At 49.9% G+C, this 23,769-nt stretch overlaps 12 protein-coding genes across 12 annotated transcripts; 7 read left to right on the forward strand and 5 right to left on the reverse strand.

Moving 5' to 3' along the window:
- Positions 1 to 1,633: 1,633 nt before the first annotated feature.
- On the reverse strand, positions 1,634 to 2,810 carry ALT_7433 (putative extracellular guanyl-specific ribonuclease; the record flags this gene model as incomplete). Its single annotated transcript, XM_033560829.2, has 3 exons — positions 1,634 to 1,746; positions 1,797 to 2,462; positions 2,510 to 2,810. The coding sequence occupies 3 exons, from the start codon at positions 2,808 to 2,810 to the stop codon at positions 1,634 to 1,636; spliced, it is 1,080 nt and encodes a 359-aa protein (XP_033416720.2).
- Positions 2,811 to 3,467: 657 nt separating this feature from the next.
- ALT_7434 (DUF3632 domain-containing protein) lies at positions 3,468 to 4,390 on the forward strand (the record flags this gene model as incomplete). Its single annotated transcript, XM_033560830.2, has 2 exons — positions 3,468 to 3,864; positions 3,912 to 4,390. 2 exons carry the CDS (start codon positions 3,468 to 3,470, stop codon positions 4,388 to 4,390), a joined length of 876 nt encoding a protein of 291 aa, XP_033416721.2.
- A 1,144-nt stretch (positions 4,391 to 5,534) lies between these two features.
- Positions 5,535 to 6,449, forward strand: ALT_7435 (uncharacterized protein; the record flags this gene model as incomplete). Its single annotated transcript, XM_033560831.2, has 3 exons — positions 5,535 to 5,779; positions 5,826 to 6,096; positions 6,180 to 6,449. The coding sequence occupies 3 exons, from the start codon at positions 5,535 to 5,537 to the stop codon at positions 6,447 to 6,449; spliced, it is 786 nt and encodes a 261-aa protein (XP_033416722.2).
- Positions 6,450 to 6,710: 261 nt separating this feature from the next.
- ALT_7436 (uncharacterized protein) lies at positions 6,711 to 7,324 on the reverse strand (the record flags this gene model as incomplete). The annotated part of the gene is made up of 3 exons (XM_033560832.2): positions 6,711 to 6,813; positions 6,862 to 7,109; positions 7,157 to 7,324. 3 exons carry the CDS (start codon positions 7,322 to 7,324, stop codon positions 6,711 to 6,713), a joined length of 519 nt encoding a protein of 172 aa, XP_033416723.2.
- A 246-nt stretch (positions 7,325 to 7,570) lies between these two features.
- ALT_7437 (putative GABA permease) lies at positions 7,571 to 9,349 on the reverse strand (the record flags this gene model as incomplete). Its single annotated transcript, XM_033560833.2, has 5 exons — positions 7,571 to 8,352; positions 8,394 to 8,854; positions 8,907 to 9,020; positions 9,066 to 9,136; positions 9,182 to 9,349. The coding sequence occupies 5 exons, from the start codon at positions 9,347 to 9,349 to the stop codon at positions 7,571 to 7,573; spliced, it is 1,596 nt and encodes a 531-aa protein (XP_033416724.1).
- A 547-nt stretch (positions 9,350 to 9,896) lies between these two features.
- Positions 9,897 to 11,166, forward strand: ALT_7438 (uncharacterized protein; the record flags this gene model as incomplete). Its single annotated transcript, XM_033560834.2, has 5 exons — positions 9,897 to 10,094; positions 10,142 to 10,246; positions 10,292 to 10,510; positions 10,557 to 10,699; positions 10,743 to 11,166. The coding sequence occupies 5 exons, from the start codon at positions 9,897 to 9,899 to the stop codon at positions 11,164 to 11,166; spliced, it is 1,089 nt and encodes a 362-aa protein (XP_033416725.2).
- A 742-nt stretch (positions 11,167 to 11,908) lies between these two features.
- On the forward strand, positions 11,909 to 13,447 carry ALT_7439 (BCS1 and AAA domain-containing protein; the record flags this gene model as incomplete). Its single annotated transcript, XM_033560835.2, has 1 exon — positions 11,909 to 13,447. One exon carries the CDS (start codon positions 11,909 to 11,911, stop codon positions 13,445 to 13,447), a length of 1,539 nt encoding a protein of 512 aa, XP_033416726.2.
- A 217-nt stretch (positions 13,448 to 13,664) lies between these two features.
- On the reverse strand, positions 13,665 to 14,201 carry ALT_7440 (uncharacterized protein; the record flags this gene model as incomplete). The annotated part of the gene is made up of 2 exons (XM_033560836.2): positions 13,665 to 14,019; positions 14,065 to 14,201. The coding sequence occupies 2 exons, from the start codon at positions 14,199 to 14,201 to the stop codon at positions 13,665 to 13,667; spliced, it is 492 nt and encodes a 163-aa protein (XP_033416727.2).
- Positions 14,202 to 14,987: 786 nt separating this feature from the next.
- On the forward strand, positions 14,988 to 15,266 carry ALT_7441 (uncharacterized protein; the record flags this gene model as incomplete). Its single annotated transcript, XM_033560837.2, has 1 exon — positions 14,988 to 15,266. One exon carries the CDS (start codon positions 14,988 to 14,990, stop codon positions 15,264 to 15,266), a length of 279 nt encoding a protein of 92 aa, XP_033416728.2.
- Positions 15,267 to 15,907: 641 nt separating this feature from the next.
- On the forward strand, positions 15,908 to 16,594 carry ALT_7442 (uncharacterized protein; the record flags this gene model as incomplete). Its single annotated transcript, XM_033560838.2, has 1 exon — positions 15,908 to 16,594. One exon carries the CDS (start codon positions 15,908 to 15,910, stop codon positions 16,592 to 16,594), a length of 687 nt encoding a protein of 228 aa, XP_033416729.2.
- Positions 16,595 to 19,640: 3,046 nt separating this feature from the next.
- ALT_7443 (serine hydrolase domain-containing protein) lies at positions 19,641 to 21,383 on the forward strand (the record flags this gene model as incomplete). Its single annotated transcript, XM_033560839.2, has 1 exon — positions 19,641 to 21,383. The coding sequence occupies one exon, from the start codon at positions 19,641 to 19,643 to the stop codon at positions 21,381 to 21,383; it is 1,743 nt and encodes a 580-aa protein (XP_033416730.2).
- Positions 21,384 to 22,396: 1,013 nt separating this feature from the next.
- ALT_7444 (NAD-dependent epimerase/dehydratase family protein) lies at positions 22,397 to 23,362 on the reverse strand (the record flags this gene model as incomplete). Its single annotated transcript, XM_033560840.2, has 1 exon — positions 22,397 to 23,362. The coding sequence occupies one exon, from the start codon at positions 23,360 to 23,362 to the stop codon at positions 22,397 to 22,399; it is 966 nt and encodes a 321-aa protein (XP_033416731.2).
- Positions 23,363 to 23,769: the final 407 nt, after the last annotated feature.

A 23,769-nucleotide genomic window follows, 5' to 3' on the forward strand; every position in this document is an offset into this window, starting at 1 on the left:
ATGATCTGCGGTAGCTGGCGGACCTCGAAGAGAACATGATGTGTATTTATGTCTTCGGTGTAATATGGGATGCACCGGCTCCTTGGGAATGGTCGTTGGGTTCGCCTTGTCTACTGCGTCCTTGAATGGTACGCGAGCGATATTTTACATTCCATACTATGCTGACTGCCCTAGGGGTATAGTTGCACTAGGAGACGAAGAAGCAATTACAAATGATGGTCATCACTGTCATAGTCAAGCGTTTTAGGAAAATGCTAATTCCGACTATTATTAATATGCCGTATCAAGCAAGGAGCTTCAGGAATGGCGGACTGACACCTCAATCTGACATCCCAGAATCCAGAATCTTCACAGCTGACCACAGCAAGGAGGTAGCTAAATCTTGGTCTCATTCCTCAGGCTACACACACGAAGCTAACCATCGAGGCCAATTGGAGAACTTGAAACAGTGCATTTGAGGTACAACCGTACAAGGCTATAATTCATTGCTGTCCTGTAGATTGCTAGCTGGGTATTAGAAGCTGATAGCATCGCACAAGCGGAAATCTGGAAATATTTCCGAATTTTGATAACGTCGCATAATGGCCAGCGCAGATGGCTCGGGATAACTCCTGATTGCCTTATCTGTAGAGAAAGTCTCTTAATTAGGTATATACTGGATGGATCTCCTGAGACGCATCTATGGGTGTTATTGCATGCTCTCAATTCTGTTTGAGGACACTTCTCACCTATGACAACACAGACCTATCCCTTGTAGAATGTGGCTTTTCTAAGCCATCTGAGTTTAGGATCAGAGCAATGGGGATAGAAGAGCCTCCCCTCACTGTCATGTTTCCCCTTATCCTCGGATACTAGTTTCATTCCACTGTACTATTAGACACCTCCATTCCTGAAGCTGGCTCTAGGCCTCGTCACATGCATCCTCTCAACCACAGCAACCCCGTCTCTCGTGGAACCACGCAGAGCGAGTTTTACTCATCATGGTTTGACAGTAGAATGTATGACGGAATATACTACCCATGCTGGGTCAGAAGGATTCAGCTATTTAATCGTCTAGCTAAAAATCTGTAATTCAAGAAGATATTCTCTGAATGCGATCAGCTTTGTATCACAGAGATTGAACATACACCAGACGGCATTTGCTATCCGGGAAAGGCGCTCTTTCGACATAAAGATTTTCTCTGGGGGCGTGCATATCTATATTCTGCTATTGTGATTGTAGCCAGCTCCAGAGGGTGATGACTGCGCTGGTAAAATGCTATGTTACTCTTCATTCCTACCTATGTCCAAAGTCTACTCGGAAAGTTTCGAATGCTAATCCCTTCCGCTCTCTTGCAAGGTACGGAAGCCTTCGGGGTTCCACAGACTTGGTATGCGAGCTCCTGTCGTGCAGAAGGGTCTTTTTGTTTCTGCATATCAAAGAGCAGAGTGTGCCTTGTCCCTGCCGACTCTGCGGCTCGTTAAGAATATTAGAACAAATATAGGTCGAACATTGGACATATAAAATCAATTTAACTACCAAAAAGCAAAGGAACAAGACCTCTAGCAGAACACCGGACATGAAAAAAACAGGAAATCCTATACAGTCCCCCGATATATATCCTCTATAATCATGCCCCAAAGACAATCCAGTCTAATCACTGTTGACAGTGCAGCGGGAGAAAGAAGCACCAGCATTCTCAATCATCACTCCAACAAAGTTGTCGCTATAGTCGGTGACAACACGGTACTTGCCAGGTTCGCCGCCTGCTCAATTGGTTAGCCTCTATCCAATAATTATAGTCTTGATGACCCACCAGTCCAAGTTCCACCCTGAATGATAGGATACTCGCGCAGGTCCTTGGTGACACCCTCAAAGACCTGGCTGTTACCGCTCTTGTTGCCAAACTTGTGGGGGTAACCGCCCCTGCCATAGTCATCCCACTTCTTGCACTCCTTGAAAGCATTGGCGACATCGTCCTGGGAGAGCGTGACGCCGTCGGTGCAGGTAGCGCTACCGATCTTCTTCTTCTTGCCGCGGGTGGTCAGGTCGCTGACCGTGTGGCCGGTGGATTCCTCAATCTCAGTCTCGGTCTCTTGGACACTGCGCTCCTCATTACCGCCCTTCTTGTCGTCCTTGCCCTTGTCATGCTTGTTCTTGTCATCTTTGTCTTTTTTAGGCTCGCGCTTGGTCAGGTCGTTAAGGTCGTTCTCCGTCTCCTGGGAGGTGCGGGTCGCGTCAGCAATGTCTTGCTCCGTCGTTTTGGGGCTGCGCTTTTCATCGCCACCCTTCTTGTCACCCTTGTCCTTGTCGTGCTTGTTCTTGTCGTCTTTGTCTTTGTCAGCCTCGCGCTTGCTGTTTGAGACTCGTGTGCAGGCCGTGTATGCGCCCCCGACGGTTGCCCCGGTATGCTGCATCACACCGCGGAAGTCCCCGCGGTTGTCCTTGTAGTCTGTGACCACGCGATATGGGCCAGGTTCGCCTGCACTCGTCAGCTTGGCTCAGTATCTTCGCGCTGAAGACGCTTACCGCCCGTGTACACTCCACCCGCGATGATGGGGAATTCCCGCAGATCGGTGCCATCGGGAATATTGCCGAATACCTTCTGGTTGTTGCTCTTGTTGCCAAAGTAGGCCGGGTATTTGCCAATGGAGCCGTCGTTGAGTCTGCGGCACTCGTGCAGGGCCTCGCGGATGTCATGTTCGGAGAGGGTGCCGTCGGGACATTGGAAGTCGCCGAGTTTGGCGCGCTTGCTGAGCTCGGGAAGGGGAGAGGCATGGGCAAGGGCCATGAGTCCGTAGAGGATAATGGATTTCATATCGAACAACATTTTGAGAGGGTGGTGCTTGGACAATTGTTTAGAGAGAAGAGACGCTTCCGAGTTGGGTTGGATTGCTTTGATGCTGTTGATGATGATGAGAGATCTGGCGGTATCCTGAGGCCTTTATATCTTCAAAATCGTTCAGGTCATCTCAATCTCAACATGTCTAAACTCAGAACACAATGTTTCGAGATCGTCAGGCTGAGTGAGATTTCCTCATTGTTCAAGGCTGAGATACACTCCATGCTTTGGCCCCGGGTGTTCCACTGTGTATGCTGTGTTCTGCATACATTATGGTGTTGATATCGAAACCGCCCCAGCAGATCAATTCTGGTCTTGGTAGAGATGCTAAGAATGCTTGATCCCTTAGACCCATCGGGCCAAGAGTGGGGGCGGGGGGGGAGTAAGCACTACAAGCACTATTCAGTATCCACAACCTAGTCTGGCCCCCGCAGCCAAGACAGGCTGTGTTGATGTCGCACCATCAAGCACAGCCCACCATCTCCTCCGTACAGCCTCATCCGATTCTGCAGATCTCAATTGTGCCTCGTCCTTCCTTTATCAATCAGTCAGTTAAAGTTTCTACTCTACTTTTCGAGTCCTCCATCCTAACCACACTTTCAGTCTACTCGAAAACACCATTTCCTTTGATTACAAGCAATCACTATGGGAAAAGAAAACTTCATCCGACAAATCGAAAACTCTGTTGAGTTCAAACTCCTCGACAAAGTCATAAAAGAAGAGCTCACTGCGCAAGATGCAGTCCAAGAAGTCATCAACATGACCATGACTGCATTGTCTATCCACGGCCCAACCAAACAAGGAGGTATCGGCCTGCCAGACTACAACATCTCTCTTGCGGCGATGGAGCTAGCTCAACGCCTGGAGCCATCAAAACACACCAAGCTGGTTGAGTTTGTGTCTCATCTCCAGAAGCAGATTGTCGTTGATCCATCTACAAACGAACCCCTCACCGTCCAGGGTGATATCCTCTGGACCGACATGCCGTCATTGGGCTACACAGAGCTGGAGACGTGGTACGAGTTTGGCGGTGATTACAAAGGTGATTCATCCGTCCGATTCCAACAGACAGACCACTCACGCATATAGACCCCTGCGATACAACGCTAGCTTCTGAACAACGCAATCGCTGGGTAAACCTCAACGCTTTCCTGGCGCAGCTCACTCAGGCCGCGGACGTTCACTATACCCCTCCCGGGGAGGAAGTGCGATTCTTTCCATTAGACAAATCACTACGGGCCATCTGGACCATGGCGATGGCTCTTGAAAACGAGCGTCCTCCTACGACTCTGGGAGATACGGCGGCTATGGAGGCCGTTTGCCAGTGGTTAATCTACGCTGCGGAGCGGCTGTGGGCGAATGTGGTCAATAATCGCACGTATCCCGAGGTGGCTGGCGCTGGTCCGGGGAAGAGGTATGAAGAGGAGGGCTGGACGGGTTATACCCGGGAGCGATGGGGAATTTGGGAGGATGGGCTTAAGGAGGCCAGGGCTGCTTGCGAGAATGAGCGGATGCGGATGCTGATTGATGATGCTTTGGCAAGTATGAGGGCCACGGTGTCTCAGTAGTGGACGCAAATTATACGAGATCCAGCGATACTCAAATAAATGATCTGGGTGATCAATTGTATAGTATGATCATGTCTATTTCTATTCTCTTTGTATGAGTTCAGCAGTATCATTCCTGGTCATCTATTCATAACTGGCTCTGACCCCGCAAAGCTTGATATTGTTCATTCATTCACAAAGCATATTCGGGGTCATTCAGCTCTCCTTATCAGTTTTATCTCTTCTCGATTCATACAATACTTTTAAAAATCATCTTCCTTTCCTACAGTCTTCCCGGAGCAGTTACAGCTAGCAAAGAATCTGTCTATGCCATAGGTGATGCCCTTTTCTATACGCATACAAGCAGCGTCATTCCTCGGACAAGGACCAGTATATTGAGAGCTGGGGTGCTAAATTAATCATAAGTGATATTCAATATTAATGCTTAACTCACTTATCTTCTGCATCTGGTGTTTCGGTTCATCTAGTATGTAATACTGTTTGACCATATTGCTGTTAGAGTTATACTAGTAGTACGGAGTAAAAATATATTCATGTAATACTCTACACTTCGTGAAGAAAAGTCAATGTCACCCCTCACAACTATAAATGTATATCTGACTAGATGATCCATAATCCTCTCCTAGCTTATTATCATGAGGCGTGAGCCTTACTAGCCATATATTGAAAAAGCAGCCTTATCGGTGGGGCTGAGCTGAGCTGAACATTCCTTTATTTCTGCCTTATTTCCTGGCCCCCCACAATAAAGTTCGCTTCTGCACTGCCGAGGGGCCAAAGCCTCGTGTCTGCTGTTGTTTTTATCTCAGGCTGATCAAGGGGATTGACAAGCTCATGCCCAGCCTCTCACAGGAATGCTTAATACGAGGGGAACAGTGGGGTTTCAGCCTCGCGTCTGTCGATCCTACCAACATTTGATGATGCATATGATTGATTAGTTAATGTCGATTAATGTCGATCTTTCTGTTGTCAACGTGGCGCAGCGACTGACAGATCGACAAGTCATATACCCGATGAGGATGTCGTACATGGATAACCCCAAGGCCTGTTCATCTTATTTACCACTCCTCCTGCCTTTGTCTTACGCTCTTGTCTATTCTTCAGTCAAGATAGAACAAAGTGCATTCCTACGGGACCGACTTGCACAATGACCAACTCCCTCGCTGCCGCTACCTGCGCCATCTACGCAGTCCTCGCCATCCCAGTCCTCTACCTCCTCGTCCGACACGGTCGCTACGGTCTCCTGGGATGGCTCTTCCTCTTCTTCTTTTGCACACTCCGCATCATCGGCGGCGCGCTGGCCGTCAATAACCCCAGTACAGCCGCGACCATCATCTCCAGCGTCGGTCTTTCTCCTCTCCTCCTCGCAACAGCCGGCATTCTCCACGAGGCGTAAGTCCCAGTCCACGAAATACAAGATCAATTCTAATATGAGCAGCCGACACTATCGCATCCAACCCCTCGACAAGAAAATGGAATGGGTTTCCGTCCTCGCCTACCACATGCTCGTCGTCGCAGGCGTAGCCCTCACAGCCGCCGGCTCCGCAAAACTCCAGGAACACGAACAACCCCTCGACAAGGCCGAGAAGATCGCCAAGGCGGGGATTGCCATTCTGGCGGTCGCGTGGGGGATTCTGGTTGCCTGGACTAGTTTCTCGTTGGTTGCGAGCCGGGGCCGGAATTCTTCGCTTACGAGGGCGGGGACTGTTGTATGTACTCCCCCACAGCCCTCCCCCCCCCCCCCCCCCCCTCCCGGGGGGGTGTATAGCGGCTATGCTGATGTACCGAACAGTTACTTACAGCCGTCGTCTTCTCGCTTGCATTCATCGGTCTCAGAGTCTTCTACAGTCTTGCTGCGCTGTGCACGCAGAGAGCGTCGCTTAATCCCGTGACGGGGTCGCTGGCTATCCGCGTGGTGCTGGGATTCCTGCCGGAGGTGATTGCCACGCTGGCGTATATCTTTGCGGGGCTCAGGACGCAGGGTGCGGCGCTGTTGGCGCACGTTGAGGAGGACGAGATGGTCCCTGCTCCGCCGAAGACGAGGGCGCAGCCTTGGGTTTAGCTGACATGATTTATGCATTGTTTGGTTTGTCTTGCGTATATACCTAGATGATGAGAGTCCAATGATTAGAATTATTGTACAGACCTGTGGCCTTCTTATAGAGTGACGTGTTACTAGCTTCTCGCTCAGCGGGATTTGCACAATCGCTTGAATGAGAAGGGCGGAGTACGGCTATAGCAGACTAGACATGACATTAACTCACAATCGGATGAATACCAGAATTAGACATTAGACATTAGACATAAGTAGATATAATCGCCGCTACAGCTCAATCTCCTCCAACCCATTCTTCCCCGTCCTCTTCCCCCTTCTCTCAGTATGACAAGCCCACGAAGCCCAAACCACGAGCATCAAATGAACCACCCTACACCATCAGCTTATTCCATCTCCATCTCAAGGGGAGCCAACTTACACATTCACAAACACAACCACATACGCAAAAATCTCCACTCGGAGGACTGCATCCCCGTCACAACCTGTAGAGTAGCAGCTATACCCGCCCTCCATCACCGGCGCCAGCACCGCCAGCCCGATACTCCCCGTTATCGCATTCGCCAGGAACGCAATCATGTCAAACGCGAGGTATATTCCCGGATGGATACGTCGGGGGATTAGTCGTATTGTCAGGGCGACGAGAGACCAGAGGAAGGCGTATGCGATCTGATCTTGTTAGATTGGTGAGATAAGATGGAGGTGGGGGGGCGTACGGTTCCCAAGACGACGGAGTTGATGCTCCCCGCTCCGTCGTCGGAGATGCCTTCGTGGTGTGTGATGGACCAGGCGAGGGAGATGAAGCCCGCGGCGGAGGTGAGAAGGGCTGCAGTGCGGAGGGAGAGGACGACGGGGTGGTTATCTGTGAGAGTTTTCGGAGCCATGATCGTGTAGTTGTTAGACAATTCCTGGGGAGGTAGGAGGAGTGCTATATATGTCATGGTGATCAGCACACGATGAGGTCAGCTCGTGTTGGCGGCGCTGCACTGCCCAATCTTGGGGCGGAAATCATCGACGAATGTGTCGATCACTGGGCTGTACAGCTGCGGAATCCTTGGCGTGCCTTGGCGCTTTAGCTGGGCAAGAGTTGGTCGCTACTCGATAATGCTCGATAACTTGTTACCTGAGGGCTAATCCCTTCGGACAATCAGCACTGGCCCATAGTACTCCCTCCGCCCCTTGACAGCATACATGACCAAACTGAGGACGAACACACCCCCGAAGATCACCACGCTCCAGTTGAAATTGTCGACTGTGACTGGGGTTTCACTCGGCCATAAAGCCCAGAACAGTGCGAACATGCAGTATAGCAATCCGACGATATTAACAGTCAAACCATACCGACCGAGATCCCACCGCCGCGGGGGCAGGGTGTCTGGATGCCAGATCTTGCGGTAGATAATACAGCTAATGGAGATGATGTAGGTGTACATGAGAGCTGCTACATTAAGGGAAATAATGGCGTTGAAGGCGGTTAGCGAGCCGATGTTGATGAGAGAGAGGAGACAGCTGATGATGCACGATAGGGCGATCGCATTCACGGGGATTTTACGTTTAGGGTCGACTTTGGCAATCCAGCGGGCGAAGGGTAGTCCTTTATCCCGGGCAAAGGCGAAGGTCTGTCGGGACGTGGAAGCGTTGAACAGAATGTTGCTGAAGATGACGGGGATGAGAATGATTGCTGTCAGCCCATTGACCCCGGCAACCGACGTGGCGTTCTTGAACACATAGATGAACGGGAATCCGGTGTCGTCTTCCAGTGCGTCTTCGACTGAAGGAATGGCAAAAAGGAAGGAAATGACCACCACAATGGCCATGACGCCGTTGCTAAAGTATCCCCATGCGATCGCAATCGGGACGTAGCGTCCAGCGTCCTTGACTTCTTCAGACATGTGTGCCGTCGCATCGGAGCCTGCCAGAGTTAGAGGAATTCTAAGCGGCGCATCAACATACTCAGCGAAGCATAGATGGCAGAAATCTGCCCGATCAAGGCACTCAGCCCCATACTAGACCAGCCTCCCCCATTCGTCCACTCCGTGAACACGGCCTTGGCGGATTGGTGCGGAGCCATGGCCCACAGTACAATCACAACCACCGTCCAGGACAGGATATGCAGGATCATCAGCAGGTTATTGAACAGAGGCATCATGTCTGCAGCGTAGACGTTGAAAAAATAGATCACCACAATCATGGCAAAGACGAACAACGTTCCTTGCCACCGTTCAGAATGGTACTCTGGATCACGAACGCTGATGAGCCCTTGGATAATTGTACCGGTCAGAAAAGACCCTGATGCAGAGCCGGCTTGCCATGCTAGAACGGACATCCAGCCCGTGAGGTAGCTCAGGAATTTCTGGTATCGCGGTGAAGCAAACTCGGACACCCAGTGGTATTGTCCACCAGAGGTCGGGGCCCTTTCTGGTCAGCAGTACTCTTGATCTCACTTACACTTCAAACAAGACGTACATGGAAGCCATCTCCGATAATGAAGCGATGATAAAGCCGAACCCGACAAACGTCCATACATAGGACCACACCATGCCCGCGAGTCCGCCATTCTGCAGCCCCTGCGTGTTGGATCTGAATCGCTTAGTACGGTCGGTCGCAAGGATCAAGTGCACTCACATGAGAATAAACTCCCACGTTGCCTGAAGTACCGACGCGAAACTCAATGCAGCCAAAGGGCGGAGGTTTCTCTGTTGGGGTCAGAACGTGCCATATCGCCGTCTACCGCTATTCACCTTTAGCTCCTGGACCTTTCCCATGCGCTGCATATCATGATCATCATATACCGTTCCGCTGTGTTTTGCATCTGTGGACGTGTGATGTCCCCCTTCCACCAGAAGTGAGCCCATCGCCGGCGCCTTGGATCCTGCCTGCATCGTAGGATTATCGTGTATCGACGCCATTGCTCGATTATCGAGTTTCGAAGAAAAGTAGGGCGGGATGCGCAAAGATAGAAAGGAAGAAAAGAGGGGAAATGCAGGATGAAGCAAGGGGGAGCGACGGTGACCAGAACAAACAAAACAAGCGAGGCGGGGTTACACAGAGGCATGGGCGTGCTCGTGTCTGTTGCTCTTCAGCAGTCTGACGTGGTGCGATAATAAGCATAACCCCCGATCCCAACTGTCAGCATTCTCTTCATCCTCATTTGAATCAATGGTCAGAAGACTCGTCTTGATCCCTGCTGTCTAGGATGATCATGCAACTAATGCATCAGCGAAACGTTATTCACCAACCACTGCTCATGTCAGATTCCCATTCCAACCAGCTCTCTTTCCAATTCGAGAGGCTGATCCCTGGCGTTTAACATCGGTGATACTTTTGCTGACTTCGCCCTCTCTGACCATATATCCCGGTTACCTCACATCTGCTCTGCTTATATGAGCAGTTTGTTATCTTCTCAACAATGTCGCCCTTCCTCATGAGCAGCTATCATCGTTATCGACGCCAGTCATGACGACTGCCACGACTCTCCCATCTGGTGTTAGTGGCCCTCCAACGGTGAACCGGAACGACAACCATGGAGGGCTAGTTGTGGTGATCACCGGCTTCTGCTTGGTCCTGGTACTTTCGTCTCTGGCCGCTCGGACGTTTTCCTCGTTCAAGAGGCGAATCATCCAGAAAGACGACTATGGGTTTATGGCTGTAGTGGTAGGACGCTAAAGTTTCTTTGCAAATACAGTCTAATATGGAGACAGATTGTTGCACTGGCGCAGACGTCTTTGGTACTAGCGCAGGTTCACTACGGCTGGGGAGCAACCGAAGAGTCGCTTTCCTCCGCAACAAAGAAGAAAATGCTCAAGGTACGTCGAAGCGACCGTGTGTTTTATTCATACTTACATCCGCAGATGGGATATGCCTCCGATATCCTCTTCGTTGTCACCCTCGGCCTGTCGAAGATAACGACCACCGTCTTCTACATGACACTGTTCAAGCAGAAACTTCGAGCTGTTATCCGAGGTCTTCTCGTTGCAGGATGTATCTGGGTTATACTGTCCATTATTCTGTTAGCAGTCCGATGTGGCCATCAACCGTGGCTCGATATCGACGCACAATGTGGTGGTTTGGTATGGTCTCAACGCCATCCGAAGCGACCCATGCTGACAGACGCAGTTCCAAAGATGGCAGGCAATCACCGCCATCGATATTGCCCTCGAGTCCCTTCTCATCCTCTACTCCGCCCGAGCGATATACAGCATCAAGATCTCCACACGACAAAAAATCGTCGTATTCGGTACTCTCAGCTGTCGAGTCGTGTAAGATCCTTCCGCACCTCCGCGGTCCCGCTGACGAGAGCAGGCTCATCCCGCTGGCGGCTATACATCTCTATTACGTCAAAGTCCAGCTAGTTTCAGAGAATCCGATTCTCTATGGCGCATTCGCCAGCATCACCGCTGAACTCTACCTCGCCATGAGCGTCGTCTGCCTCGTCGCCTCGTTCATGAAGCCCGTGCTGGCCGTCTACGTCGATGAGTACGGCATCGCCTACACGGACGACGTATCACCGCCGAACTCGAAGTTGCGAAGTCATACGTCGTCCGATAGCCGGTCGCGGAGGGTGCGGCGGTCCGAGACAGAATACGATCATGGCTGGGGGCGGATGCCGGATCAAACCATCCCGGCTGCTTCAGGGGGACGCATCATGAAGACGGTGCAGATTAGTGTCAGTGATGGACCGATGGAGCTGGAGAGGCGGGAGCCGGAGGTTGTGATTGGTGTATAATGTATTGTAGAATCTTTTTTTGTCCATTTTGTTTCTTAGCAGGGGCGTCATCATAGAGGGAATATAGCCAGATATCCATAACCCTACGTCATGTCTGCCAGAGTGAGGAAAGCAAGTCTCCGAGACGTTGTAAGGTTCCAATGAATGAGACCAATACAATAACGAACTGAGTTGCTAACAGAATTCGACGCTGCTCATCGTGCAGGTTTACGGACTGATGTGTTGCATTCTCAGCACGTAGATTACATATACTTTGCGAGAGGTGTCATCCTCGCGTCCCAACAGTATTGAATAAGTAGACCAGCGGATTTAAGTGCTTTAATAGCCTCATATTTTAAACACTAATGCGTGCACCAAATCTAAACAGAGTCATATCACAGCTTCAGAGGCATAAAAGTGGTTGGATTCATTACAATAAGGGCCAGTCATGTACATGACTGGATCTGCGTTTGTCTGAATGACTCGGTGCAGATAGTCAAGATCTTTTGCCCCACCGAGCGGTAGAGGAATTTTGAAAGGACCTGACGAGGCTGCATCATTACCTTTTAATTAGCTGCCATAAATCCACCGCGGCACAGCTGAGGGGAGAGTCACATTTGGCCCAGATCTGCAGCTAGGCAGCCATCTCCCCACTATTGGCCAGAATGTCCGCCTGTTGGGTGGATCCTTAGGCAGCACTGCCCAAGAAATACCACATAAGTGAGTACCTAGAATCGGTCCCATGTCAACAGCAACATCCATCATGAACGGGACCGTCGAAAAGGTCTTGTATCTCTCCTCCCTTGCCGTGGGATCCTGGGTGGCCAAGAGACTGCTAGATGAATATGGCGACTTCCCACTGCATCTCCTCTGCTCCAGCATCGAGGTCCACTCCTACGATGAGGCCTACAACTATCTCCTCTACTGGCTCATGAAGCAAAAGTTCGACGCGGATAAAAACCGCTTGTTGGCCATAACGTCCCTGACAAGCGGTCAGAGTGGTTTCTTCGGTGAAGACAGCAACAAGGACAACGATGCGGCTGAGGAGGACGAGCTGGAGGTCCACGCTGATGCAGAATACAAGGCCTCCCTGGCGAATACCCGTCCCTTGCTCTGGACTCCGTCAGCGGGAACACACTGGTTCCGGTATCGGGGTCGGTATCTTGCGCTTACCCGGGAGGTGGAGGAAAATCGGCAAATGGTGTACACGCGGACGGAGAAGCTGCGGGTCTCTTGTTTTGGACGGGATCCAGCCATTCTGAAAGACTTGATGCAGGATGCTCGGGTGGCGTTCTCGCAAAAGGAAAAGGGAAGGACGGTCATCTACCGCGGCATGAAGTCGATTTACGATGGCGACTTCGCCTGGAAGAGGTCGACTTCGCGTCCTGCGCGACCTCTGTCCACCGTTATTCTGGACGAGGCGGTCAAGAAGGCGTTCCTCGAAGACATCCAGCACTATCTGCACCCCAGTACGATGCGCTGGTACAGCGACCGTGGCATTCCCTATCGGCGGGGATACCTGTTCTATGGACCCCCTGGGACAGGGAAATCCAGTCTTGCGTTCGCCGCCGCTGGGTTCCTGGGGTTAAATGTATACATGGTCAACTTGAACTCGCAGCAGCTTACGGAGGATTCCTTGACGCAGCTGTTTCTGACGCTTCCAAGACGATGCCTGGTACTGTTGGAGGATATTGATGCCAACGAAGTGACCGGTCGCCGCAAGCCGGGTGCACGGCGCCGAAAGGGAAAGAACGGGATCTCGCTCTCCTCCTTATTGAACATCATCGATGGCGTCGCGGCTCAGGAGGGCCGGGTGCTGATCATGACGACAAATCACCATGAACATCTCGATCCGGCGCTCATTCGACCTGGCCGGGTAGACTACAAGCTGGAGTTTCAGCTCGCCAGTCGAGATCTCTGTGCGGCCATGTTTCGCAATATCTTCCAGGTTTACACGTCGGCTGAAGTGGATAGTGCACCCGTTGCGTCTTACGTTCAGGGTGACCTATCGACGAAAGAAGGGTCTGCAGCGATTAATCCACAAGAACTCGCCAAACAGTTTGCCGAGAACATCCCGCCTTGCACCTTTTCTCCCGCTGAGGTCCAGGGATATTTGCTGCGCTATCGGGATTCACCAGAGGATGCTGTAGCCGGTGTCGAAACATGGGTTGAAACATCGCTGGCCGAGAAAGCACCTAATAACCATGAGCTTGATGACAACGAAGACGAGGGTACAGAGAATGAATCTGAGGATGAGTCTGAGGAGGAAGGCAACGAGAATCCAGATAAAGAGGCATCTTGATCTGTTCGAGGATCGTTTTCTGCATCGTGTTTGGTGCCATTATCTGTACAAATTAGAAATCAAGAGAGACACAGTAAATCTACTTAGCAGATTGATTGTCTATCATAAGCTGTACACAACAAAGGAAAGCATGAAAACCGATCTTCAAGGAACAGTGGCACGTTGTCCTCCAGGTAGGTGATTTGATCGCGCACTCTATTCCCACTGACATACCTCGCTAAACACCATCCTCACAGCTCGTAGGCGCAAGCACAACATCATCAATAAACACCCTCCCTGTATAAGAAGATCCCTCAAAGGTACAACTAGCCACAATATTCAGATACTCCTGCGCCAGCCTCGGCCGGTAATGCCCCGTGATAGACGTCCACTCGCCGGAGTTAAACAGCATATCGGTGGCCACGAAACCCGTAGTCGAGTTCTTGCCCATATACACATAAAGCGAGCAGTAGTTTGCGGCGGGCGATGCCGCTTGCACCTGCATGCTGAAGGTGTAGTCGATGCTCGGGTCGAGGTTTCTCAAGGGCTGAGAGATGGTGTTGCCTCGGTTTCCGATGGCGGTTTGTAGGTCACTGCTCCGGTTAGTTAGGGCTCTGGCAATTTGGATATGGTCATACAGGTAGTAATCCCCGTCATATGCTTTGGTTGCATTGCTTATCTTGGCCACGTTGAGGGCAGACGGGAACCATGGGAATAGATTGCCTGATTCGAAAGATGGGTTGACAACAAGGTTACAGGGTGTTGAGAGCGCCATTTTTATTGCTGGTGATGAATATTGATTTTATGATTTAAGAAAGGAATACCTTTATATATATGCCGTGCCGGATTTGATGAGAATCCTGATTTATAATTTTTTAAGACATTGATGCAGGTGTCAAGCACCGTCTCCGCGCAAGGGGCTTGTGCATGGGAGAAACCGAGCTGATTACCAGGTTGGGCTGTTGTTATGGTTACATCGCGTCAGTCTTAGTCCGTGATTCAGTCCGTCCTCTATATTTAGTGTTCGACTCCAATCAATCTGCTTTTACTTTCATTAGACTAAGAATACAAGCTTTTCGCTCCTCCCCCAATCCAAATAATGTCTACACCGCTTTTAGATCCGGGAGGCAATCCGATATTCCAAGAGGATCTCCTTGGGTACGGCAGGTCTGGCGTTGTAGTCCTCCAGAATGGCATGGCTGTGAAGATGCCTCTAAGGTACTTGGATAGCTCAGATGATGATGTGGACATAAACATTATGGTCATTCAGCGGGAGCAAGAAGTTTATCGGCGTCTGCAACAATGCGATGGGGTCCTCCCATACATCAGCTTCTCGGACACGACCACCCAGCTCGCATTGATGAAGAATGGGGATCTACGTTCATATCTGTTACAAAACTAGCTAACAAAGACTATGCAACTTTCATGGTTTCGGCAAATGGCCCATGCCCTCTGCAATATCCATGACCGCTCGGTTATCGTTGCAGATATTGCCTGTCGGAATCTTCTTCTTGATTCCACTCTGGCGATTAAATTCTGCGACTTTACCGAATCAACGATAATGCCTCAGGATACCGACATGGAAACTGCTGATGACAACGGATATTCTATCCAAACGGACATTGGACAATTGGGGAAGGTGATCTATGAAGTCGTGACAGGGGAGCACTGCACATTTGATCTTCACGAGAACGACGTTTCCCGGGCGACGTGGCCGCGCAGAGAGTCTCTCCCAAGTACAGAGGAGATCTGGCTTGGGCCAATCATTGAGAAATGCTGGACCTGGAGTGGCTTTAAGGATGCCGCTCGCCTGGCTGAAGCGTTGGACGCCGTGTCTTAGAGTACGGGGTCTGCCCCAACGGCATCTTAGCGGGAACGCTCGGGCTGTTGTCTCACTTGCGCTTTGGGTCTGGAGGCGGCAATGAGACTTGTATGCCGTATTATGGCGCCCTTTCTTTCCAGCACGGACGGATAGACGTCTATATCCATTTCGGCCTCTGTCAATACGCAACGTTGATACCTGGTTGTGTTTCATGCCGATGGACGACCCAAACGAACAGAATAAAAGAAAGGACATTCCGACACTTGGGAGGCCTGTTTTTCCTGATTGATGAAGATGATCCAGGAAAGGGACTATCCTTAGTTATGCCGTGTGCTCGTGTTGATGCAATCTCCGAGACATGGACGGCAGCGTCGGCAGGCACCAAGGCAGCCATCTCCACGCGGGAAAAGCCGGACCAATTGCCGCATTAGCAGTTGTTATGGTTACATCAGGTCGGCTTATTTAGTTCGTTTAATTAGAGCCGCTAATACATGACTCCTTTCGTTAGTTTGCAAGAAATTTAAAAGGGATTCATGAAGGCTTGAACGCCTGAAGGTTATTAATATTGGCTCCAACAGGATCAGATGACTTTCGTATAAAACAAATTGGACGCCTGAAAAATTTGAATCTTCACCATTTACCAACCAAGCAACGTCAATATGGCTCCCAGTCTCACTCATGTCAGCACTAGCATTTACAGAGGCCTTGCCATTGGCGTGCTTGTCTCATGGACTCTCACCTCGCTCGGCTATACCGCCCTTGCTGCCCTCAACACCAACAGCACTTACCTCGAGATCGTCGCTTGCACCACCATGTTCACCTTCCTCATGTGCCGCCTCCTGGTCGCCTGGAACCCGTCTTCTAAATCTGAAAATGGCACCATCGCTCAGCTGATTGCTTTCGCGGACTCCGGATCTCGCCGGGGGGCTCTTGTCCTTTTCTCGCTGTGCTGCACATGGCTCTATGAGTTACTCAATCAGGCGTTGGTGTTGTTCTTCATGACGGTCTTCGGGGGTGTTATCGCGACGGCCATATACAATGATGCATTTACGGACGGTGTACATGAGACTGAAACCCAGAACGGGAGCACGACATCCCTCTCTGTCCATGTCAAGGAGTTCAATAAAACGGTCGGGTTTGATCCGACGGAGATCTTCAAGATGATTCCCCCGCGAGTGTTGCTTTATTTTGTTGGACTGATGTGGTTGAACTTTTTGAGCTTGGGGGTTTATGTTCTGGGTCATGCGGTGGTGTCGTTGAAGAAATTGTTAACTTCGCCTACCTCTACGGCCACTGCGACGGAGTCGACGGTTGATAAAGCAGTACCTGAGGATGCAAGCAAATAGATTGCTAATTGCCTCATTAGCTGATTAAATGAGCAACCTACGCTGGCGTTGAGTTGTCTGGCTTGATATTCCAGACCGCCGTTCTCTGAAGCAATTGTTACATTCTGGCCAATAGAAGCATGAGATCCAACGTCACGTAACCCACAACTCGGGGTGCTCCTTTGAATACTACCTTGTCCACGTTGATCTGGACTGGGTACTTCTGTCCGGAAGCTGTAAAGGTTCATAACAGCCTGCGACATGTTGATGACATTATCCCAAGAGCACCTGATCCAGGTGCTGTTCTTGACCCTGTCACAGGACCAGTGCGTTTCCGAGCTTTAAGGGGCATTGACTACCTTGTCTTCATGGGATCTTCATCAAATTAATCTACTCACTATTGACAATACGCGAACACATTAAAATATGACAATAAATATCTGCCATTCTGCGAATCCCCATATCTCCGCCGAGGAGGGATGATATAGCTCATCAATCACTGCACAGGACTCCTGGTTTAGCTTTAGTCATTAAGCTTCCTGGTGAAGACTGTTTATTCTTGAACCATTAAGGAAATGGAAGTAGTGTTTCCATACTCGCCAATAGATTAGTGGCTTACGAATACTATTGCTAATAAATCACTACTTTTTGGTTACACTGGTGCACTGAACCTTAATGATATATTAAGTGCAATTAGACTAATACTACATGTCCCAATAACAGAATTATTTAATACTATACTCTGCAATACAATTCACTGTTATATGTGTCTGCTTCTAGTACCCAAACTAGAAAGCTCCAGTAATAAAGACGCCAGGTAGCCTGATCCACAGAACAAGAGATATTTGAGGCAAGGCAGACAACGGGCAAGACAGACAACGGGCAAGGACTCTTGAATTCAAAGTAATGTACTAGAGAGGACAAAGATGACTGTTTCCTAGTTTGAATAAGCATAGCTTCCACTAATGAGCCATAATCTCTAAGATGCAAGACACATATTACCCTGTAGTATTTCGATCTCTTTACACAGGTATGTAGCCTCAGCATGAACTTGATGAACATAGATGTCTCCCAAGTCGTTGCAGCTTTTTTGTGTAACATGTATAATTGTTGCATGGGTAACAATACTATGCTCACACGACCCTTGCTTACAGCTTTTTCAAGTCACCTAGGTCCCGTCTGGTTGGTAATTATCATTCATTTCCAAACAAATTTATCCCACCTAGGTACAGCTGGGAATGCATATATGTCTAGATACTAGTTGTGAAGAACAAGCATTCAAAAGCAAGAAGTATTTCTTGCCATATTGACACTGCACTGAGCATGTTGGTTAGCTGTTTTGCTAGACTTCAAATTAATTCTGTGATAGGAGAGACTAGAATGTCCTATTGTCAGACTGTTAGGGAACAAGTGGTCTTCAATTGCCTTGGTATCTTCAATAATTCCCCATTGTAGGCCTATAAAGTCATGTCTTGTGCTCGCAGTCCGCCGTAGATGGTCTTCGCTGCATGCGGAGATATGACCATGACAAGACATTCCTATTATGCCTGCATGGCATTGAAGTTAACCTCATGTCAATTTCCATATCCGGCTTGCAATGTTGAACATTTGAACTTGTAGTTAGATCAGGAATCAGTTAATCTGACTACAAGGATGATATCATGACATGGCATATAAGTTTCCTGAAAATGCATAGATAGAGGTCACGATCCAGCCTAGGCTTGTTCATTCTATACATCTCTACTGAATGCGGAAATGAGAATATAAAGACACTGATAGTCTGACGTCGCGCTCCTTACATAAGGCACACTGGGTATAAGGCCGCCGATTGAGCGTGATGCAATGATGATAAACATTGGCCATATGGAGGTTACACAGTCGTGACTATCATACATCACCACTATGGAGGGAGTGTTCACTCCTCACCACAATTGAGTGGTGAGGGCTAATATATAAAGCTGACAATTCAACAGTTCACTCACCACTCCATTCATACAAACCTATTGATCATTTTTCTGAGCAATCTCGGCTTCCATCAACCCAGTAAGTTCCACTTTACCCTTAGTAACTGTGATAGTTGGAAACGAGAGGAACTCTTAAGTTGATAAATGTTTTTTTCAGGACATTAACGCCTGCCTACTACTAGTCACAGAGGTGAGTAGTCTTACTGTAAAACCTACTTACTTGAAAGTAGTATAAGTACTCATCTGCATGATTACAGGAATCACTATGTCTCCTGATCCCGAACTTCCAGGCAGCGCTGGTGGTGCAACTGGCGGCGGAGAGGCACTACCCAAGTAAAGGGAGCAAGGGCGGAAAATATTAAATGTTATGTGATTTTGACAATGGAGTATCTTGGCCTCGGAACAGGTTTTTCTCCTAATATGCCAAGTGAGGTTGCTATTAGGTTTTTCCTGTCCTATATATGCAAATGCAGGCTGGTATTGTTGGCAGTAGTGCATTCATTTCACCAGGCACCAAGTGTCAAGTCGTAGGCTGGGCTCTAGTATTATGTTAAGCATTGTTTCTCAGGCCTTAAAATCATAGGGCGAGAATCATTAGGCAACTGAGTGTGTATACGGGACACTAGGCCGGCGTATAGCCATGGTACAAATGCACCGAACTGGGCCTAATAGCCGACAACACAACTCAAAAGGATAGACAGCAGATCCAAGACCACAAGTGGATCCATGGCTTTATATGACAGCCACTGGGAGAAAGGTTGAGCTCGACACTGGTGTGAAACTTGAAGGTCTGCAGAGTCCAGAATAGTGTCGTGGCTCATCTTAGGAACTTTGCCAGGTGACACAAACATGCCTAGCAGTAAGGGGCTAAAATTTGGTACATATATCACAGTGGTACTTTGACAACACAGCGCAGCATTACAACTTCACTGAGACACATTCGTGCCCAGCTGTAAGGGGTTTACTGACCGCAGGGAGACTGACCAGTATTTATAGTCCAGAAGCCTCCCCACAACATAGCCGTCTTTGGGATAAGTGTCTCCCTGGTATCAAAGCTGGGTAATAACAGATAATTCTAGCCAGCTTATAAAATTCCATCCCAAATGTCCATCCAGTCTCCGTGCTCCAGCAGTCTCAATCGGCGTCTGCAGGAATCGCTATCCCAAATCGATCAAGCGAGGGAAATATGCAAGGTACCGTCTATCTCTTTTGGTGTGGTTCACGAAGGCAAGGTAGTGTTGCAAGGAAGTGTCGGGTACCGAGACGCTGAGAAGAGGTTCAAGTCTGATACAGACACAATCTACTATATTGGTTCCTGTTCCAAGATGTTCACCTCTGCCGCCGTCGCCATGCTAGTCGACGAAGGGAAGCTGCATTGGCAGGACCCAATTCAGAAATACCTTCCAGAGTTCAACCCAGTAGGAGATCCTCAGATCGGCCAGAATGCAGACCTTATCGATGCTCTTCGCCACTCGACAGGGGTAACTCATCCGGGGGCGCTCTTCTACGGGCCCCGTGGGTCCATTCTTGCTAGCGAGGAAGATGTGATCAAAATCCTGAACATAATGCCGACAAGCAACAAAGAAGGCCAGAAATTTAACCGCCACTGGGAGTATAACAATCTCACATATGGGCTTATGGCTAAGGTGGTTGAGAGGGTAACAGGTCAAAAATTCGCGGAATTTGTTCGGGAACGCATTTTACACCCGCTTGGCATGATGAGGACGGCTCTGTCAAGGGCGGACATCGCAGGTGATGATAACGTCGCTGCTCCATGTGCAACTCTTGATGATGGGAGCTTCGTTCAGCTGGACTCTGAGCCGTGGTCGCATGAGGATTGCTCACCATTGCTGGCTGCGACGGGGATGCGGAGCAGTGTCAGAGACATGCTCAACTGGTGTGTTGCAGTCCTCTCTGCGGAGAGGAGAGAAAACCAGCCCCAGGTCAAAGACACAAAAGCATCCATACCCGTACCAGACGATTCCTTACTTGGTACAGAGGCCAACATGCACAACAATCCCTTGAAGCAAATGAATCGAGTCCGTCGCGGCTACTGGACTCGACCGGCTGATGACCCATCATTTAGCAAGGACGCTGCATATTGCATGGGATGGGTACGTATGGATCTTCCATCTTCAATGTTGGGAGCATTCAGTGGCAATCGCTACTCCCGAGATACAGACCACCAGATTCACCTGAAACACATACTGGGGATGAAATCCCCGCCTTTCCTGGCGATAGGCCATACCGGCGGCATGCCTGGATCAATAACGACAGTGTGGACATTTCCTGACACACAAAGCGCGGTGGTGACTATGAGCAATGGCCGAAGCTTTGGAGACGCGAGCGACTTCGCGGCACAGATCCTGATTCAAGCATTATTCGACCTGACCCCATGGGTAGATCTGACTCCGTGGATGAAGAAGGAGGCAGACTTAGCACGACAGTTCTTCTACGAGGGCCTTCAACGGCCATGGAGGGAGAACCGGCGACTCTCCGATATTGAACGGGACCCAATGATTTATGTGGGAAGGTACCAGGGATTTAATGATCTCTTCACCATGACTGTGGTTGCGGACAGGGAGGCGGCCGGTTCTGATGGCAAACTGAATGTAGTATTTAATCATAATGGGGCTTCGAGACGAAAGCTGGTGTTCTACCGAAAAGACACTTACAGTTTCCTCTTGCAAGATTGGAATAGCTACGTGGTAGCTTCAGCAGGTCCAGCGGATTACAGACAGACTCTCCTGGAGTTCAAGCTTGACTCTGCAGATGAGCAAGTTACTGGACTCTGGTGGCTATGGCACGTGGATGAGAAGCCGGCCTGGCTTAGGCGGATTGAATAAATCAGTGTGGCAACGAGTGTTGCAAGCTGTCTTCCCCAGCGGCTTCACAACTGCCAACAGTCCTACCCCCATGATCGTACCAGACTGCCAGGTGACCTTGGCAAAAGTGAATATAAATTGACTTCTCTGATCCCCCTTGCCCAGAGACTTATTATTCAGAAATTGCCCCACATCTTCCGCCATGGACATAAGATAGATATTGTTGACCGTGCTGTCCGTGTAGTTCCAGTGCCCAATGCGCAATGCCATTTACCGATCTCAGCCACGGCGACTGCAGAAGATGAGCATGCCGTTCTTCCACCATTAATCTATTGGCACGCAGCCTTGAAATGAGCTAGCACAGATATCCTCGCAACTATTGGCTGTTCATCGGATTGAGCAAAGGCGAGGGACCTAAGACGCATTGACTCTTACTTCTCTCCACAACAATTGCATTAGCTTAATCTATCCATTCTGACAATGGGCAAACGAGGCCAGAAACTCAATTATGTCAACACATTGATCAATCGCCCAGACTATGTCGGTACTCCTAGAGCTGGATTGCAGTAGAGACCCTGCCTGTCACCGTCTAACACGGAATAGCCAACGACGATATAAAGAGTGGAAATGACCTGAGTTACATAGAGCGGCCCCTCTTTGCCATGTCACAGAGCTGACATTGCCTGTCTTACAGTGGATGGACAACAGAAGCTCTGTCAAGCCTGCCTCGTTCACCTATGCCCTTCTGGAGCTCCGTGTTCTGTCGCGGGATGAGGCGGACTGGGGAATTTTCGACGACAGCCCCTCTACGGATGAATGGATGTCGTATGGGAGTTTCCCGGCAGGTTCCCAATGGCTTGGACCTATACCTTACGTCGTGCTCAGCTGCGGACGGTAACTGCGACGCATATACGCGTGGTACTATTGAATTTCCTCTTTAAGAAGGGTTCGAAAACGATTGCTGCCATATTGGTCCATATATAACAATAATTCCGACATTGTAACAGCAGCGCCCTAAAATGAAGAGGCCAAAGTCACTGTGCTGCGAACGCAGCCGCATAAACATTCATATCCTTCACGAACCCGCCTAACCTCCTCGGCCTCCAGCCAAGAAGCTGCTCAGCCCGCGCAGAAGAGCCCCGGAACGTCGTACTCATTGCTTTAGCGAACTTGTCCTCGCCAGCACCCTTCAGCGTCACTGTCCCTTTGAAGCCCCAGCATACAGACATAGATTCGAAGATCTCGCGCATGCCCTCCTGGCTCGTAACCAGGTCAAAAACAGGGTATACACCGGTTCCGGAGACACAAGGGAGCTTCGCAGTAGCGCACTGAAAGGCTCGCGCTACGTCGTCGACATGTCCCAGCCCTGGCCTTGCATCCGCCTCCAAAGGGATCTCAATCGACGTTGTCTCTCCAGTCCTCGCTGCGTTGAGTAGCGGCGTCACGAAAGACGACCAGATCGTTAGTTCCCTGCCGTAAATCAAGGCGGGCCGGAGAATCATCACATCCAGCACGTCGGCCGCGTTTAGTATCTGCTTTTCAAGATCACGTCGCCAGGAAACTAGCTCCGGGGCAGGTGCGGGTGCCAGATCTACGACGGAGAGGTCGTTAACGGCTTGGGAAGATGAGCCGTGCACCCAGGTCCCGGAGCAGTAGATGAAGCCAAGCTTTGGTCCTTTCACGCCGCGACGCCCGTATTCCTTCTGCCGTTCCTGCCCGATGAGTATCGCATTGTGGAGGAAACTGTTAGAATCCTGGTTTGCGCCTGAGACGTCGACTATGATGTCAATGCTCTCGGAGCGGATAACGGAGAGATACGCCTCTGGATCTTCGACCGGGTTGCGGCAGAGAACGGGTATTATCTCCTGTCGGGCGAGCTGGGCTGCTTTCTCCTGTGAACGTGCCACGCCGTAGACTGTGTGTTGGCCTGACTGGACGAGCCTGTGGGCTACGTGCTTGCCTAGGTATCCGGTTGCTCCTAGGATGAGGATTTTCGACATGGTTGGAATTGGAGGAAAGATGAAATAACAAGGATTTATGCTGTTTTATAGAATACTCTATATAGAAGACAGAGAATCTCGAGAGTATGTCACTTGGTCAAAGCTAGGGCTTCATAGATGTTCTATTCGGAGTTAGTAAAGTTAAAACCGGCGAAGGTTTACGCTCCCCGGTTTTATCCTCCTCTGCGGTTTTAAGTCCGCTGTCCGACAGTAGGTAAGCACCTGACGTCAGGCCCGGTCAATAGCTCTCAAGCTCCGCGGAATCTGAATCATTCAGCATAATGATGGTTTGAATGCAGTTTTGAACATCTCTCTCTTTGTCCGGGAGCAGCCACTCATCCCCGTCCCTACCGGACCCGCCCGGAGACCGTAGCGGTTTGCCGATCTAGAGTGTCAGCGTGTACGCC

This window comes from Aspergillus lentulus (genome assembly GCF_001445615.1).
Source record: "Aspergillus lentulus DNA, contig: Alt13, strain: IFM 54703, whole genome shotgun sequence".
NCBI lineage: Eukaryota > Fungi > Ascomycota > Eurotiomycetes > Eurotiales > Aspergillaceae > Aspergillus > Aspergillus lentulus.